The sequence below is a fragment of the Leptidea sinapis genome, chromosome 42, assembly GCF_905404315.1.
Source record: "Leptidea sinapis chromosome 42, ilLepSina1.1, whole genome shotgun sequence".
Taxonomy (NCBI): domain Eukaryota; kingdom Metazoa; phylum Arthropoda; class Insecta; order Lepidoptera; family Pieridae; genus Leptidea; species Leptidea sinapis.
In genome coordinates this window covers 954681-974751 of record NC_066306.1, presented here as the reverse complement: position 1 = coordinate 974751, position 20071 = coordinate 954681, and the positions used below count along the sequence as shown (strand labels likewise).

Below are 20071 nucleotides of genomic sequence, written 5' to 3'. Positions count from 1 at the left end.
ATGTTGGCCGATTCTCAGACCTACCCGATATATACAAAAATTTTCAAACATATTGGTTTAACCGTTTCGGAGGACTTTGGTTACAAACACCGGGATGCAAGAATTTGATATATAAGATATTTAGTTCTTTTCCCCAATGTCAAGGCCCCAAGGAGCTTTCTTCCACGTACTACAAAGCTTCCTTGTGCGGTGTTTCAGCGACGATACGACATGGGTACTTTATTTTTTTTTATTTTATTTTATTAAGAAAACCAACAGCATATTACAGATTAGATAAATAACTAATAATATTTTACAATAATAATGCCAATAACAGGTTTCCCTTATATTATATTAAATTAGGGTTTCCGAAAAATTTCAACACGGTGCGATACCTACTAAACAAAAATGAGATTTATCTTGAGATTATATAGGTCGTTTCATTACATAAAAAAAAAAACTGTTACTAAATATATACATAAAAGGTAATACATAAATATGTATACTATCTGTGGTAAAATAAATAAACATATTAATATATTATGTTAGTGCATCAGTTACTTAGATGTATCATTGAAAGTAGCTATGAGTTCTGATTTGAATTTAGATTTATTTATGGTGAAAAGATCTACGTGACTGAAGGTTGTGTTGTAAGTATGTATTGCCCGTGATATGAAAGTGTTTTTGGAATAGTTTGTATAGTGTAGTGGTTCATATAGTAGATTCGTGTGCCTCGTGCGGGTTGACGGTGTACAGTATGATATTTTATCATACTGTACAGATCAATTTATCACAGTCGACAAAGCTGTTCACAATATCAAATAGTAGGCTCATATCAAGTAAAATGCGTCTCTGCTCCAACGTTAATAGTTTGTGCGCCTTACAACTGTCATAATAAGAGCCGGTGTGTAATTTTTTACGGTAGTTTAGGTGGTTTAAGAATTTTTTCTGTATACGTTCCAAGCGTTCATTGTAAATTATATATTGTGGAGACCATATTGGACAAGCATATTCCAGAATACTCCTGACATATCCATAGTAACTTTAATAGGTTCTATATCAGAAAATGGTTTGCACGTGCGCAAGACAAAGCCCAGATTTCTTATGCTTTTTTTTGCTATGTTGTTAATGTGGTCGAAAAACATAACGTACCTTCAAAAAAAGCGCGTACACCTTCCTTAAAGGCCGGCAACGCTCCTGTGATTCCTCTGGTGTTGCAAGAGATTGTGAGCGGCGGTAATCACACAAAAAAAAAAACAAGCTATCCTAGCAGATTCGGAGGTTCATTGATAAGAGGTGGTCACCGCTGCTCAAAACTCAGCCAGCTTGGCTGAGTTTTGAGCAGCGGTGGCGATGGTATCGCTCTACCAGTGGGAGGTTCCTTTGCACAGGAAGCCGGCTAGATTATGGGTACCACAAAGGCGCCTATTTCTGCCGTGAAGCAGTAATGTGTAAATATTACTGTGTTTGGGTCTGAAGGGCGCCATAGCTAGTGAAATTACTGGGCAAATGAGACTTAACATCTTATGTCACACGGTGACTCCGATTTTTTTAGGTTTTTCAAGAATCCTGAGCGGCACTGCATTGTAATGGGTAGGACGTATCAATTACCATCAGCTGAACGTCCTGCTCGTCTCGTCCCTTATTTTCATAAAAAAAAAGCAATAAGTAAAATTAATAACAGCTGAAGTTGCACTCCAGCAACTTACCTACGCCATTTAGGATCGCCATAAAACTTAATGGATCACGAATCAAATTAAACAACGGTTACAATCAATAAACATTTCATAAACATGGCAGTCTTACCAGATAACGTTCGAGTAACACACATTTTGTAAAAAACATATAAAACTACAAATTACACATATTATATAAATGCAATCTGTAACCCACACCTTTCAATATACTAATTTTCAATACACAGCCAACAAACCTCTACAATATACATAAACAACAGCAATATAATATTATAAAATATGTGATATAGTCAAGGCACTATGTCTAATACAGACTATACTTAGCGTATATGCGAATGGATGATAATTTAACAAGATTTTATAAAAATTAATGTGGCTAAACAACGTGGCGTTACAAAAGCGACATTAAATAAACACACGGGAAGAACTATTTAACCGTTATCATAAAAAAAATATTCAAAAATAAAACACATACTTAATTGCACGTAGTTTCTGAAAAAACGTTCCAAGCCACAAACAGCACATTTTAAGGAATTCGTGTTAATTAAAGTTTAATAAATATTAGTGTATTCCATTCATGTGGGTTGGGCTACTAACGGCCGTTCCCCATATTCAGTTTATCTCTTACTTAAGATAAATATCGTAACCATCGTTGACTTATCCGTACACGCTGTCTGTCAATGGGACGACGTATAGCTTACCAGCGATAGAAGTTTGTATAGAAATTGCAATTCACGCGTCCCAATATAAGGCGATAAGAATGACTTATCGGGTATAGCTGTCCCAAGCTTCAGATTATTGACAGCTACCTACTGACAGCAAAAGGTAGTAATTTATCTCTATCTGTAGATAGTATATTGGGAACGGCCGTAAGTCATGATGTCATTTTAAGAGTGACAGTAGTTAGGGCGGCCAATTTTTGTCAGTCCGTTAATATGAATCACGTGACCAGTTTTGTGTTCTTAACTCAATTTTGAGATAATTGTGGTTTGGAATATTTTTCTTGAATTACGTCCTAAATGTCCTTCTTAATAAATCTATTTTCCATAAAATCATTTCGGAACAACCTGTTAGAATCCTAGTAGTCGCGCGCTAGCATAGGCACCTGACAACTACTCCGTCTTAAGCAGGGTGATTAGGGTGATTAAAAGTTATGTTACTATAATATTAGGTCCTTACATATGAAATTGGCGTATTTCGTACTGGCCACTTTAATCACGATGTTCTTCTCTTTGGTAAGGAATTCCAAATTCAAATTTGTACAGCTATTTACTCATGTATTTGTGCTTCGATGACCGTCATTCATTTGTTTTTTTCTTCTGTTTTTTTCTGTTTGCGTCACTCATTTTACAAAAAGGAAAACTTAAAGTATCGCATTATTTACGAGTACGAGTTCCGCCGTGGCACTAGTGCTGCGGAAACGACTCGGAGGGTGAATGATGTGTATGGCGGTCATGTTGCAAAAGAAAACACAGTTCGTTTTTGGTTCCAACGTTTTCGTTCTGGAAATTTCGACCTGCAGAATAAGCCCCGTGGACGGCCTGAGACCCAAGTTGATAATGAAGTATTGAAGGCTATTGTGGAAGCGGATCCATCGCAAACCACATCCGAGTTAGCTGCAGGCTGCGGTGTTAGTGATAAAACTATTTTAATTCACTTGAAGCAAATTGGGAAGATTAAAAAGCTTGAAAGGTGGGTACCTCACGAATTGACTGAGGCAAACCGGCAAACGTGCGTCGACTGCTGCGTTAATTTACTGAACCGGCACAATAATGAAGGTATTTTAAACCGAATCATTACCTGTGATGAAAAATGGATTCTTTACGATAATCGGAAGCGCTCAGCGCAATGGTTGGGTCCTGGCCAGCCAGCCAAATCCTGCCCAAGCGAAAATTAACCCCAAAAAAGTTACTTGTAAGCGTTTGGTGGACTAGTGCCCGTATTGTTCATTGCAGTTTTCTCAAATCTGGCCAGACTATTACGGCTGATGTCTATTGTCAGCAATCGCAAACCATGATGGAAAAGCTAGCGGCTAAACAACCTAGGCTGGTCAATCGCTCCACACCACTGCTACTTCACGACAACGCTAGACCACACACTGCACAACAGACGGCTACCAAATTAGAAGAGCTTCAATTGGAATGTCTAAGACATCCTCCGTACTCCCCGGACCTTGCTCCAACAGATTACCATTTTTTTCGAAATTTGGACAACTTCTTGCAAGGGAAAAAGATAACTCTGATGGGGCAGTCCAAATCGCCTTCACAGATTTTATTGATTCCCGTCCGACTGTTTTTTTTAGTAAAGGGATCATTGAACTACCTATGAGATGGCAAAAGTGCATAGAAAACAATGGTTCATACTTTGATTAATTAAATATATTATATTTAAAAATATTCGACTTTTTGTTCCTCCCGTACAAAACGCCAATTTCATATGTAATATGTATGTTTACCTAATATATAATATGTATGTTTGAAATTTTCAAAATTTGCTTTATATTTGAGAATTACTTTTTTACGATTAAGGGTAGATATCTCTGCCTGTGTGTTCCTACCTACCGGTTAATTCCGAATATAAACATTTGAAATGATATTCTCAACCGTCATTAATAAAGAAGTTAAATATTGTGACTGCTTTTTTATCTAAATCATTGTGACAGGAGTTAGATAAGATGACATTTTTTTTAATGTCAAGCTACAGTAGATTTGTTATCAGATACACATTTATGATGTCTTTTTGGTCGTATTCGCAAAAACATATCGCTCGCTAGGGTTTCGTCAAATTAATTTATTGACTACTATGTAATTAACCTTTGATACACTGCTTAAATCTTTCTATTCTAAACAATTTGTTATTTGAAAGTTATAACCCTAACTTCTGGGAGTAATTATAAATTAAGTAACCAAAATTTTATGACGATGCGGGACTTGAAGCCGCGCGTCTCGGGCTCCGTCCGAGCGCTCTTACCAACTGAGCCAACCGTTCGTGTACGTATGGGTGCTAAATTTTGATATATCTTGTTCAACTTTCAGGTTGTGACTTGTGAATTGTGACTGGTTCGAGTCCCGCATCGTTCATAAATTTAATCTGTGTATTCTATGCAATGTTTACTCTGTAGCTCATATAAAAACTATTATACAATATCCTACCTAATTGAATGCTGCTTTTTGTAAACAAAGTAATAAAAATAAACATATAGGTATTATGATTATGATATAAGTGTCCCCGTTTACAAAACATAAAACATATAGAATAATTAGTAAAAAGATACACTTATCTGCCTTGGGCTCAAACAACTTATACAACGATAATTACAGATAACGCGCTAGTTTTGTTCAGGAATGCGATAGTGCTGAGACCGAATTACAATTGATGACTATAATCATGAGTATGTCGATAAATTTAAACAATGCTTCGAGTTTACCATTTTACACTAGGTTAAATCTCAAATTTTTTTCTGCCATTTTGTTCTACCCATTACAATGCAGTGCCGCTCAGGATTCTTGAAAAACCCAAAAATTCTGTGCGGCACTACAATTGCGCTCGTCACCTTGAGACATAAGATGTTAAGTCTCATTTGCCCAGTAATTTCACTAGCTACGGCGCCCTTCAGACCGAAACATAGTAATGTTTACACATAACTGCTTCACGGCAGAAATAGGCGCCGTTGTGGTACCTAAATCTAGCCGGCTTCCTGTGCAAAGGAGCCTCCCACTGGATGTCTAAAACATTTTCGGCATTTCTCGTACTTGGCGATGAATAAAAATTCGTTTTTGACGTGAAAACTTCTTTAGCATCGTCGTGATTTGAAAGTCGATGAAACGAAAAAGCGACAGTAAAAAAGAGACAGACACATAATTCAAAAGATTTTGATTTTAATGTGGGAGGAATGAGATAGGAAGCATTATAATGTGTTTCGGTACCAGGCGATCATATTTGAAGAAGAATTGTCTTATGTATGACGCGAGTATACCTTAATATATTCATGCGCACGACGTTTTACTACACAGACACCAGGAAAACATAAATATGGGAGCGGTGATAGTAATGTCTTTCATAGCGGTTGTAACATGTACCAGGACTTCATATGCAGTTTAGAGGTTCATGCGCAACGCAGGTTTTACTTCTGACATGTGTACTTTGTACGCACATAATTCTTTTTTTTTTGGAACGGAACCTGACGGACTCGGTTCAGCCATTATTAAATTTAGTATTAACGCGATAACACAGTATGCGTACGATAACTGTCAACGACGGCACAGCACTACACTGCAGGCGCGCGAGGCGGGGAGTGAGGACAGCGGGAGGAGATCCTCTTCACCCCAGCCTCCGACTGCAATCAACTGGCGCGCTATTTGTATGCATATTCTCTTAAATTCGCAAATAAATTGCTTTGGAATACATTTCAATATATTTTCCCTTATATATAATATTTAGTATGTACCTACACATTAAAATTAATAACACTGTATAAAATAATATACATACATCATATTCTCTGTGGAATGGCAAAATTTTTGAAAGGAAATACAATATGCTAATTTAATCGAGTCCAGGCCCGTTTGACATAACATGGCAGTGTGCCGCTGTACGCTATAATTTAACATAAATGTAACATATTACGTACATCATATACAACCAGAAATAGAAAAATAACGGTCCCTTGCGAATTATCAGAATTCGATATTTGAAAATCGAATATTCGATAATAATTAGTATAAATTATGGCGTATCTATATCACGTAGTATTCGTATTTCGGGGTCATCTTACAGTTTGGAGTCGAAGAACTGCAATTCCTCGTCAGCAGGCAGACGTTTGAAGAAACCCTCGACGTATTCGTCGTCGACCTCGCTGATGCTCTTGTGCGTCCACTGGGGCTTATTGTCCTTGTCTACCAACAGAGCACGCACACCTGTGGGGTGAGACAACGGATATGAGTTGCTGATTGTGTATAAGCTTTGATAACACTGACTTGTATAAGTACCTACCACTGAACAGGCTGTTCTATGTTTGACAGCAAATTTTTTTGCCTATTTGAAGCGCCACTGGCGAGCGTCCAGAGAACTAATTTTGACGTATAATACAAATGGCTGCGAAGGAACGTAAAATACTCTGAAGTATTTTTGCATTTTGAATTAATTTCGTTCGTTTTCCGTGTATATTTAGTTATATCCGTTATAGAATCTTGAATATTGAGGTTGTCATCACTAGTTTTAGTACCGCAGACTCTCGCTACATGGCCAACAGCGCCAAAATGGCGAATATCAAACAGACATAAAAGCACGTTGACAGCCACCAGTCTAGTGGTATATAGCAGAGGTCAGTGTTTGATAACGACATGCTACGCTGCAGATCCCCCCAACCCCAACTGAACAAGAACTAACTAAAAATTTAAATACTATACTTTTTAAACTATTAAAACGCTTGTAATTGTAACTGTGCTTTTATATTACAGGGGGACTGAAAACATGCTCTGAAAAGGCCACGAAACGTGCGTCGGGTTAGCTAAAATAATAATAAAAATGTAACTTATACGCAAAATCTAATTTAAAAACACAGTTAAAACAATTACACGCGTCTTAAAGTGTTTTATTTAAATGTATAACACTCGCGTTACTCAAAGAAAATACTATCTAATAATTTCAATGAATTTCACTCGACATTCTCCTCTCCAAAGGATAGTAAATGAAAGAACTTGGGTTTATCTATATCGCGTAATTACATGATTTTTATTTTATTTAGAAAACTTACAGCTATATTTAACATTATGTATTTATATGATTGTAAATAATTTAAGGATTACTAGAGTTACAAAATGTATATATATATATATATATACCTAGCTGATACCCGCGAATTCGTCCGCATACACACATGATAAAGCACGTAGTACTTATAAAAATCTTTAGTTCTTAAAACTTTATTAACATTATATTGAATGAAGATTTATAAATCTCCATAAACATAATCTGATAGATAGTTAACAACTGTAGTTAATCTACCAACTGTAGTTGGCTAAAGAAAGACATTAAAATTCTAAATAATTATTCATTTGAAACTATGCTTTCAATTTGATTCCTGAACGACGGGGGGACACAATCAAAGGAAAAACAAAATAGTTGTTTTTATTTAATTCCGAGCATTTTCATATTTATTCACCTTTTAAACCTTCTCTGGACTTCCACAAATAATTCAAGATCTAAATTTGCCAATTCGGTCCGGCCGTTTTCGAGTTTTAGCGAGACTAACGAACAGCAATTCATTTTTATGTATATAGATAATAATATTAATTTTATTATAATATTACAATTATTTACTTTAAGTGGACCCACTTACCACGATGATATAGATACAGCAAGAAAAGTATTACCACCTATTGTGACGTTATTTGTGTTTTACAATATTCCGCTTATGTTAAGTGTGAGACTCGTTGATATTGATTAAGCTTTAGTAAACTGGGCAAAACAGTTATTTTGTAAAACTGACAAGTGTTTTTACGTGCATAAAATCTTAGATCAATTGTACGTCTAGATAGACTATGACAGTTGTGAAAACGTCGAAAAAATTGAGTTTAGAATTAACCTCTTTTTTGAGCAATACACGCACACTAACACAAAGTGTAATACAAATCGCGAGTGTAAGACGTAGCCGACTACAGCATGTGCGTGCGCATAAAATTTAAATATTATTAATATATTTTTTTAAGGAAAAGGAGGAGGAACGAGCGTACGGGCCACCTGGTGTTACGTGATCACCGCCGCCCATATTCCCTTACAACACTAGACACTAGAGGAATCACAGGAGCGCTGCCGGCCTTTAAGGAATGTGTTCGCGCTTTTTGACCAAGTCTAGTAGGTTAGTGTGATGCTAAGCAGATCAGGTGCTAATAATTATTATCAAATGGTTGCGTTCAGTCAATACGTATAGTTACCCTCGGGGAAGTCATGGTTGCGGGTGGCCCGACACGACAGCCGGTACTCCATCTGCAGACAGTGCGGCAGTTCCAACTGAGCTCCACGCTGCAGCGCCCGCAAGGTGATCTTCAGAGACCCGGGGCACATCTGCAGAAGGTTCTGTAGCACACAACAACACATGAGCATTAACTTGTGCAGACAGACTAATTTATGCTAAAGTAACCTTTACCACATAAAAGTTTTTTAACAATTCTCTTTCAATATTGAAACACATGTTTTGTGCTTCTGGAATCGTGATGTAAAAGCATATAAATTGCCATTACCAACTTTACCTAGGCATAATGTTTAGTCAAGATGTTTTTTTTAAGCATATTTTTTTAGAATACGATTTTGAGGTTTAATTAGTTGCAAGGGCGAGTTAAGAGACGCGGGTTCGAGTCCCTCATCGTCCATAAATTGAGTCCATTTTTTATGGAAAAGGAGGACAAACAAGCGTACGGGTGACCTGGTGATAGGTGATCACTGCAACACCAGAGGGACCACAGGAGCGTTGCCGGCCCTTTAAGGTACACCTGTACGTACTTTTTTTGAATGGGTACCCCATTTCGTACCGTTCCGGACACATCGCACAAGATAGCTTTAAATACAGCTTGGTTGTACGTGAAAGAAAGTTCCTTGAAAACTGCACTGTAGAAGACCGCCACACATCCATACGGTGAGGATGATATCCTAATCTGTGGCAGGAGTCAGCTAAAAAAAACAGCTCTTCGGAACACTGCCCGTGATAAATGCCGTAGAAGACACACAATGAGGGGACGTCTCTACGCAACGCCAAGTGCCGTTCTTGTTTAGGGTAACTGTTATTGTTTTTGATTGAAAACTACGATATTTATTTATCATTATCAAATATCAAATCATTCACCTCAATGGTCTTGTTGGACCATTCATTCTTCACTTTCTCGAGTCGTTCAATGATCTCTTCCACAGTCGAAGCAGCGAAGCAGTAGTTGATATGTTTAATATTCGGAGCCAATGAGAATTCTTCTGGCGGCTCATTGAATTTGTTGAGCAGAGACTGGACCTCCACATCGCTGGTGCAACGAGACAGAAGCTTCTCAAGTTCGTACAACCGCTTGCTGGATACAAAGTGTGTTGCTATGCCCGACTTTACTACATCCTTCCCTTTTAGTCTATCACCTGTTGATCATGTAAAATAATAAACACTACAACTAATATGCATAGTTTTTATATTAAATTATCATATAATTAATAATCTTAGAATCTAAATTCTAGAGAAACCCTTAGAAATTTAACAATTACTTAGGTATTGTTACAATAGCATCACAATTCATTTATTATAATATTTTGTGAGTATTTATGTAATATAAATATAAATATGGATAACAGAAAAAAAAACACAATTTTTCTGGATTTGGCCAAAGCTTTCGACACAGTCACTCCCCCTATCCTTTTACAAAAGCTTGATCATCTCGGGATTAGGTGTATACCGCTATAACTGTTTCAAAGAAACCTCAGTAATAGAACACAATGCGTCCAAATAGGTAATTTGATAGGTAATGAAGCCGCAGTATATTCTGGCGTTCTTCAGGGAAGTATTCTCAGACCTACATAATTTTTGGCATATATAAAACAACCTGTGTCATTTACAGCTCCCACATGCTAAAACATTTACCTTTGCTTATGATACAGCTTTACTGTTTAAGGGACATACACACAAGTTTAGGGGACACTTGGGAAGAAGTGTATTTGAATGCACAGAAGGGCTTACAGGTTCAACCTTCTTCAGACACCAGCTCCTCAAAAAAAACTAGCTGTTAAAAATGTAACACTAATGTACTGTTTTTAGTTTTAAGATCTATGGTAGGGAGCACGGACTAGTAAAAAAAAGGACTCCGCGCCGTGATAATAACAAGTGAACCTTTAGGCTAGTGTGTGTGCAGTTACGGGGGATACCAGATAACACATATTACGTCCCGTTATTAGTCATAGTATTATATAGCCACATTACTTTTAACTCTGATTTTTTAATATCTGATAGTCAGATTGTTTCCTTAAAATAAAAAATAAATATCGTAGGCAGTATGTAAATAAATAAATTACATAAAAAACAGTAACACCTTGAAAGTATGGATTGGGGGTTTTATTCCTGTGCCCATGTCTTGTTTGCAGTAACTTTATTTTAACTGATATAAAAATGACGTACATATTTTACGTAAGATTTCTTATTTTAAAAATACCCACACAAAATTCATTCTTAAATTCGTTTGTTTGTTACTGACGTGGTATCAAATAAGTACATTTTAAATATACATCCGTATACATACTAATCAATAACTACTAATATAATATAATATAATATAATACAATACTCAATACAAGAAATTAGTCATTTTTCCCAATGACGTTTTAATTATTCCAAAAAAAAATCAGCATTAGCGTTTTTACTTATTTAAAAATTAAACCTATAGTAATAACTGCAATAGGTATCACTATTTTTATTGAAAAAAATTGCTTTCCATACCTTCTATAACTTTGTCACCTCTATAAGCATTTATAATTCATCGTGAAAAATAATTCAGTGCTATCACCATTTCAATGTGGTTTCATCTCATTTTATATTGCGTTGACATTGCGATAATAGCGTACGATAGTATTACTAGTGGGGTAGGTTGCGAGTGACAGACACGCGTACCATTTTGTATAATCCGAGTAACTTTACGACGACTTACTGACTGAGATCGTAACTTAGTTTTTTTAGAATAATTAGAAGTATGTTATGACAAGAAAAGAAGAATATTATACAAGACTAAACCAAGAGAATATATTATTTTAGGTAGTCTAATAAAAAAATTAGTAAATGTCACTAAGCCAATTTGCAGTAGTATGATGATTAATGTATTTTGTTTTGTTTATATATAAAAAAAAAAACAACGAATGCGTTGAAATCTGCGCGACGAAAGGGGCACCGGCTCGTAATTAATATCTTTTCTAGAGAAAACGAACGTTCTTGGTCACCTGGTGTTAAGTGACCACCGCCCCCAACATTCTCTTGCTCTTGTATTCATGAGAGGAATCACAGGAGCGTTGCCGACCTATAAAAAAGGTGTATACCCAGACAGCCGTACACTGTGACCCCACCCTATTTCTATAACTATTGTGTAACGGGAGCGACAGCATAAAAGGCATAAAAAGGCATTTATTTTCTCAAAATTGATACTTAAAGATAGTTTACTTTGCTGGTCCATCACCTCGTGAACTAGTATTGTTTGTCGTGTTTGGTCAACGTTTTATAGTAAATGTCTTACTTACAATATACTAGACAAAACTAGAAAGATAAAAAAAGGAATGCAAATCAATTTTCAAACGCAACCCTGTCAGACGCGTCCACGCAACTTCAGATCAGATCAGCTGATCCAAATCGGCGTGGGAAGATAGAGGGGATATCATATACTATCCCATGCGTTACAGGTTTTACTCATTCACAATGATTATTATTTGCTCATTAAACGGAACTTACAAACAAATTTGTTCCATTTACTATTTTTTATGTAAAAGGAGGACAAACGAGCGTATGGGTCACCTGGCGTTAAGTGATCACCACCGCTCACATTCTTTTGCAACACAAGAGGAATCACAGGAGCGTTGCAGGTCGTTAAGGTACTATAAATACTTTTTGATAAGTGTTTAGTGAGATTCTGAAAGCTACTATGTGGAATATAGCCCGAATTTTTTAAGGTTTTCCGCAAGACAATACAAATTTAAGTAGGCTAAAACTAGTACTTATATATTATATATGAAATTATGATAACGAGCCCATAAACACATAAATTTTGTAAATAGTCCAATAATAATAGTTGCAAAATATGATCAACAACTTCCGACTTCCCAAATGAAAACTTACATAACTTTGCTTAAATTAACATATCTGATAGTGTTATCAGCTGTTGTTTAAAATGAACAATGAATTTCAAAGTTCAAGGTCACCTGCTTTGTAAATAAAATCAGAATACATATTATATTAAACTTGGCATATTATTACAGTGACTGACAAAGACAAGTGAAGGTCCACATCACTCTTATCCTCAGTCTGGTGGGGTGCACTAGTGTCAACTAGAAAAATTTGCCCACATGAAATACAGAGCTGCCTGAATAATGGCCAATGCCCTATAGATGGCTTGATCACCTGGCACTCATAGAGATGTTTCATTGTGGGTCTTTTTTTATGAAAAAGAGGACAAACAAGTGTAAGGGTGACTTGATCAGCGCCACCCACATTCTCCTGCGATACCAGAGAAATCACAAGAGTGGTGCTGGCCCTTTACAAAAGAGTTCACACTTTTTTGAAGGTCTTGTTCCACAATTTATCACGGGAAGTGTCCTAAAGAGCTGTTTTACTTGATTCCAGCTGCCAAATTCCACCATTGCATAACATGCAAAAATCTAAATTTTATGAAATTCATCAACATTTAAATCATTTTTACAGACCGACAGGTAAAACTACATGTCTGTAAATACCAAACATACACTTATAACAATTAAAACAATATAGTTACTATTTCAGACATAGATAAATTTTGTGTCATAACAGTGTCACAAATACATGGACAAATTGCATACAGCTGCAACCATAACTACTGTCAATATGAATTATCAATAAATTTGAGGATTCGGGAAATCAGGTTTAAAAAGTAACACAAAGATGGACAGTATAATAAAGATAGGACTTTATATATAACTATAACAGTCCAATTAATATTGTTTTAACTGATGACTTGACTTGAGTCATGCTGATAATGTTTTACACCAAATTTGTTTTTTAATATAAGTACAATGTAATATTGTACAATAAAATTAATTATTAATTAGCCCGAGGCTGGTCTCACCATTCCCAATCTGTGGTACAATTATTAAGTAAGTCATTTATGGTACAGAGTAGTAGTAGGTTCACCTGAGAAGGTTCATGGTTTTTATTGAGGTTTTTCAATAGCTTGAGCTTTGAGTTTTTATTAATATTTAATGCACTTGAGTTTAATATAGTAATATCCGGACGACCGAGCCTCGCTCGGATTTTTAAGAATGTACAAATCTTGAACAAAAAAAAAGGGAACTAATAGGATATCTGGATTCGAACCGGGCTCTTCCTTTCCGGATCACCCAATGTCCCATCTGAGCTATTATAGTCTTGTATATAGTGACGAAATTTACCTTTGTATTCTAATGTGATTGTAGCTGTTTCTCATTAAAACATGGATAAAACTATTTTTTTTTAAATTGAAACCTAGCTAGATTGATTTATCGCCCCCCAAAACCCCCTATATACTAAATTTTATGAAAATCGTTGGAGCCGATTCCGAGATTCCAATTATATATATATATATACAAGAATTGCTCATTTAAAGATATAAGATTAGTTTAGAGTTAGTGAGTGTTTTTGTTATGTTAGACTCCAATGTGACCAATTAGAACAATAGTTAATAAGTTTACAAATAAATTTAATCTTACATCTTTTTAAAAACTGACACAGTTTTGTCTATTACTACAGATTATACTCTATTGTGATTGTAACATATTAATTTTGTATAAATATAACAAATACAATGTTGTTGATTTGCTTTAAACTATGGAACAAGTCGGATCACCCACAGTCTACAAGTCTTCAAGGTCACTGATCACATGAGATCATTTCGAAAATTAGTGGTTAAGGAAGAAATTCTTGTATCAGTATATTTTTTCTCTTATTAATCTTGCCAATTCAAAGTTATGATTTGTAAAACCATTTTCCTGTGACTGCCAACAGCTAACAGCATGACTTTATAACTTCTTTGCCTTTTTTTTCTATACTTATCGCCAAAGCAGTAACAACACTACACTTGGTTATACAGACAACTCAGAAAAGTATCAGTTTATAAATTTTATGTTAGTAATTATTTACATACCCCTTGGTATATGACCACTTAAAGACTTATACTTTTACAAAGGGAGTCCTCTGTCTATTTACCTCCATTTAGCCAATGGCCAATGCTGTTCTATGTTAATGTGCAATAGATAAATCTTTGCTCTATGGAGAAATACAATTACCAGTCATTAATTTACCTTCCTTTAATTCAAATATACAAAAATATAAATATACATAGGACAACTAGAACTATGGGATGTCATAACTACCTGACGTCATAACCCTAATCTTATTATAAAAAAAAAAATAAGAAAGACTAGTGCAAACTACTACAATTATTGGATTAATTGTGTTAGCATTCTAGTTGAAAAAGTATGTATCTATTCAAAATGTTTTAAACTCACCTGTTAAGCCCAAATACATTCCTAGATTTACTTGAAGCCGAGGAAGGAAGTATGATCCACCAACATCAGGGAACAATCCAATCTTAGTCTCAGGCATTGCTATCATTGTCTTCTCTGTTGCTATTCTGTATCGTCCATGAACTGACAAACCCAAACCTCCCCCCATTGTTATACCATTCATTATAGCTACATACGGAATCTTATATTTTCCTATTAAATAATTGACATTATACTCTGTAAAGAAGAATTTTGGCCCTTCGTCAGGCTTACATGCAGTTTTAACATCACCTCCAGCACAGAATGCTTTCTCTCCTGCACCTTTGACAACTACTAAAGTCTTACTTTTCTCCCATTCTTGTAACTGTGGTAGAAGTTTGGATACCATAGACGTATTCAAAGAATTAAGAGCTTTAGGCCTATTTAATGTTATGATACCAGCATTATTCAGGGTTTCAAATAACACATCTGCTTCTTGTGTACACATGTTGCGTTTTAATATAAATACTGCGCTTTGTGAAATAATTCGTATTTTGAGCATCTACAAAATTTAAACAAGCAATTATTTTAAGAATAAAATTATAAAATACTTTAATCACCAACCAAGAATTTTATGTTCTGATGAAAATTTTATCCAATATTTTAACTTACTTTGAAGGCTATTTATGCGTGCATAAAAATATGCACCTATTTGCATAAATAATCAAATAATGATTTACAAACGACACCAGTGTGTATTCTATATATTAATTTTGTAAAAAATATAAATGCCTTGATAAGTAGGTAGGTAAAAAAACACTATTATATTATTTTTATTATGGCTTTTGTGGAAAATGGAATAGCCACCACAAGGCCTTGTCAGTCAGGTCCGTATAGAGAAAGACTACTTATCTGAGATAATTTCTATGATGATTTTTTTACAAGAGGGCAACCGGGTAAGAGGCGTGGCGGCAGGAATCAGGTGAAATGGTGCAGAACACTCTCTGGTAAGTGCGGTGAGGACACACAATGAAGCGACGCCTCTACGCAACGCCAAGTGATCAAGCCGTTGACAGAGCATTGGGTAACCCCGACAATTCAAGCTGCTCTGCGTTGCAAGCGGTCAAATGGATCGAGTTGATACTGGGGATGGGGAGTTGATCGAGCTATACCCCATATGAGGCCAGACATGTGCTTTGTAGAGCGCTAGAATGTGGGCCTGTGAAGTATTGCCGTGCAGTATTTATGACGTCCAGCTCCTTGAAAGCCAATTGGGCTTTACCCTCCAGATAACCGTGAATATGCCTATAACTCGAGATTCCGACACCCAGTATTGCAAGCATGGGTTTTTTTTTTAGTGGTAAACGCACATACTTGAGTTTTCTTGGGGTTAAATTATAAGCTTGCGCACAAAAGTTCGTGACTTGGAGCAATCAATTTAGTTTGCAGTGCCTTAGCGAACTAGGTTGGTCTTTTAATTCGTTAATCCTACTACTATATGCAGAATATTAATTTATCAAACCTGCATGAAATAATATTAGATTAAAAAGCAATTTAGTGTTAGAGCAATATAAGTATAGAATAAGTAAGAAATAAGTGCTTGTCTGAAAATTACTTCAAGTCCTCATACAATCACCCCAATCCCCTGATTAAGAAGGCAGCGGATTATACCACTCCCCATCCTTCCGGTTACTCTTATCTGAATGGCTTGGCATCCGAGGACAATGAGATGAATTAAGACTCACCTGCTGATGATACCTTCTGTGCTATATCCCAGCGGATTCTCCCAAGGGCTAAAAAAATTTCAAAATCAAAAATTCTCTCACTCCATTTGTGCCTCTCTCTCCTCAAGAGAAGGTGGCGTTCGATGATGGCTTAGAGAGCACTTGCCGAAAGCAAACCTCAAGTGGTGCTTAGTGGATAGGCACGTCTTAGTCGATAGGTTTTTACGTGAGTCCCACATGATCAATCACCACGTCCCTCTTCCTTTTCAAAGTCAAAGTTGTCTTTGTCGCGGCGCAAAAAAACATACGGGCGGACACTTAGCGACTGAAGGACTAGCATCCATGGTCATGAAATAAATTAAAAAAATAATTTGCGAACACATGTTATAGGTACATGTTAATCTGACAACGAACGGTCAAATGACAAATCACTGAAATGTCGTTTGTAGAGTTGAGACGTACTAGGCAATATTCAATACTAGGTATGACGGTGACTGTGACTCAAAAGTAACAGCGACAAATACCTGTTACAAAATACTAGCTGTTATTTTAATACTATCTGTGATAATATACTAGCTACTGTACTGTAGTGAGGCGTATATTTTTCGTTGTTTGGTGTTACTTGTTAGCGCCATCTATACGTATTACATAGTACTTTCTCTTGTGGTAACTTCGAATTTCAAAAGTTCTGTTTAGGTAAAGCTTTACAGACCTTTTAATTATTTTTATAGTTTTGATCTAATAAAAATAATCATTATACTTTCGTATTCATTATGTTTCAATACTACCTATGCTTAAACAGTGATCCTTACCTAGTACACAATTAAAATGTGCCCTTATCATACGAATAATTCAACAATAAAGTAGAAATAAACATCATAAAAATGTATTATGCATTAGTTACTATCAAATTACCAATATAGGTTTTTTCTTTGGAAGAGGTGAGCCGTATTTTCCTGCTCGTAGGCACAATATAACTGTGAATAAATACGATTATGAAAAATGATAGAGGCTTCATGACAGACAGGGTCTTCCATTTGAAATTTACTTCAATATTTTAATTAGGTACCTACCTATCTTATCTTAACAATAGTATGTTAAATAAATGTATGAAAGTGATGTATATTTTATTTACAAAATGTGTCTAGAAGAAAAATATTCAGTAAACAATAAAAGTAAACAGGGTTTTTCTTTTCCCACATATTTTAAAAGAATAGTTAAACCATAACTATTTTATTACCTATTGAATTAAAAATAATATAACAGACCTACAAATCCCACAATTAGAGCTGTATCAAAATACTGTTAAAAAATACCTACTAAATACTCCTAATTATTTGTTCAATAACAGGTATTACTCAAATATCAGTTGCTACTAAAATACTAGCTGTTATTAAATACTTGTTCAGTAACAGTCGTTACTAAAATACTAGGTGTTATAAAATACTAGTTGTTACAAAATACTCCTAATACTTGTCACTGTTATTTTTGATATCTTGTCACAGTGACAACCGGTGATATTTTAATACCTGTGACGATAAATACGTCTCACCCCTACGTTTGTACTTTGTGCAAGTACAGTGTGCAAATAAGTTTTTGTTCCCATAACCCATTTCACCAAAGAGAATTTCACATTTCACTTTCACATCTGACCGGCCAGATTTTAAAGATAAAGCGACACAGCGTTGGCCGCCATTATTTTTAGTAGGCATTTCATACATTTTCAAGTTTATTATTAGTAGATAATTGCGCCAGGCTGGATTGGATAGTGGATAACACTATTGAAAAATATTTCACTTTGGTAATATGCGTTATTACTAGATTTTTAACAATATAAAAATGGGAATCATTAGAAAAGCGCTTAATCTTTACGCTAGGATGTCACCAACTCGTGGTAAGATAAAACCGCCATACAGACATGTTACTCAAATAGGAGACCCTAGATTACGTAAAATCTGCGACGAAGTCCCTCTCAACAAAATCAAGACACCGGAGATTCAAAAAGTAATTGATCAACTTGTACTGGTACTAAATAGGTATGGAAGTGTTGGAATGTCTGCGCCACAAGTAGGGATTAATGAAAGAATTTTTGTAATGCGACATACAGCTCAGCAGATAAATAGAGAGCCAGTAGAGGTGATCAATAATAGAGGCATGTACGAAGTCCCTCTATCTGTAAGTAAGTACTGAAGATTATAAGTCAACTAAATTAATTAACTCTATAAAAAAATTCTCTCACATTTCTTTAAAAGTATTCTTGATTAGTCAAAGAGTTTTTTTTTCAAATCTATAAAAATATACTTGTTACTACAAAGATTTTATTCTTGTTTCATAAACTGAAACAAGCACAAAATAGGATGACTTAGCAGGTACTAACATTGATTACTTTCAGATTTATGTAAACCCTAAGCTGAAAATTGTAGATTACCAAAAAGTAATCCACACAGAGAGCTGTGAAAGTGTCAGAGCCTTCTCTGGAGATGTGCCACGTTATAAGGAAGTTGAAATCACAGGTAAATTATATTATATACTGTAATTTATTAAAGTAAGAAAAAAAGAGACTTATTAAGGTAGCTTTTAGATATAAATTTTACTTAATACTGCAAAATCTATGATTAATTAAATCTATTTATGTACTACTGTTTTAAAAAAAAGTATTATTTTAAATATTTAAGGGTATAATAAAGATGGTGAACCAGTCTCACAGATATACCGAGGCTGGCCAGCCAGGATAGCTCAACATGAGATGGATCACCTGGATGGAAAACTATATATTGACATAATGGACAGAAGAACTTTCCAATGTGTATGCTGGGAAGAGGTCAACATTAGTAATGGAAAAATTGCTATACCTTTTACACCGGAGTAATATAATGAAGAAAACATTCTATGATAAAAAAAATATTAAAAATCAAACTTGAGTTTTATTTAACAATTCTTTTGATAAAAAAATTTGGTGAAAATTCTTTAGATACAGTAGTACCTGCTTAATATAATCACACTTAATACAATTTCTCACATAATTCACCACTCCCTGCAACTTAATGCTTTCATACATTTCTTAACATTTAATATGATTTGTCATCCTGTTTAGTACACCTAATATGCCATCAACAGTAGAAAAAGGGTTTTCCTGGACAATGACAATGTGGAACCCTTATTTTAATTTGTAAATGTATAATTGAATACCTACTTAATATATGATATTAGAACATAATATTATGTAGTACATTTTATTTCCCTGTCCTGCATTATATGCTTTCTTGCCTAAGACATATTGTTGATTGGGTCCCTGTGAAATCTAAAGTGGGTTTTACTGTATATTGTAGGGGATCTAGTAATAATAAGAAGGGAATCTAGGTCACATGAGTACTCACTCATGTGACCTAGATTCCCTTCTGTATTCAGTACTATCATTCATTCAGTACTATCAGTTGGTAAGGTAAATAAATAATA

General features: G+C 35.2%; 2 protein-coding genes across 2 annotated transcripts; one reads left to right on the top strand and one right to left on the bottom strand.

Annotated features, from left to right (window-relative positions):
* Positions 1-1746: 1746 nt before the first annotated feature.
* LOC126976697 (3-hydroxyisobutyryl-CoA hydrolase, mitochondrial) lies at positions 1747-15727 on the bottom strand. Its single transcript, XM_050825204.1, has 5 exons — positions 15564-15727; positions 14916-15453; positions 9517-9791; positions 8612-8753; positions 1747-6592 (listed from the first exon to the last, which is right to left on the bottom strand). The coding sequence occupies exons 2-5, from the start codon at positions 15451-15453 to the stop codon at positions 6447-6449; spliced, it is 1101 nt and encodes a 366-aa protein (XP_050681161.1). The 5' UTR covers positions 15564-15727; the 3' UTR covers positions 1747-6446.
* Positions 15728-18172: 2445 nt separating this feature from the next.
* LOC126976701 (peptide deformylase, mitochondrial-like) lies at positions 18173-19531 on the top strand. The gene is made up of 3 exons (XM_050825211.1): positions 18173-18790; positions 19008-19128; positions 19291-19531. Exons 1-3 carry the CDS (start codon positions 18455-18457, stop codon positions 19482-19484), a joined length of 651 nt encoding a protein of 216 aa, XP_050681168.1. The 5' UTR covers positions 18173-18454; the 3' UTR covers positions 19485-19531.
* The last annotated feature ends 540 nt before the right edge of the window (positions 19532-20071 follow it).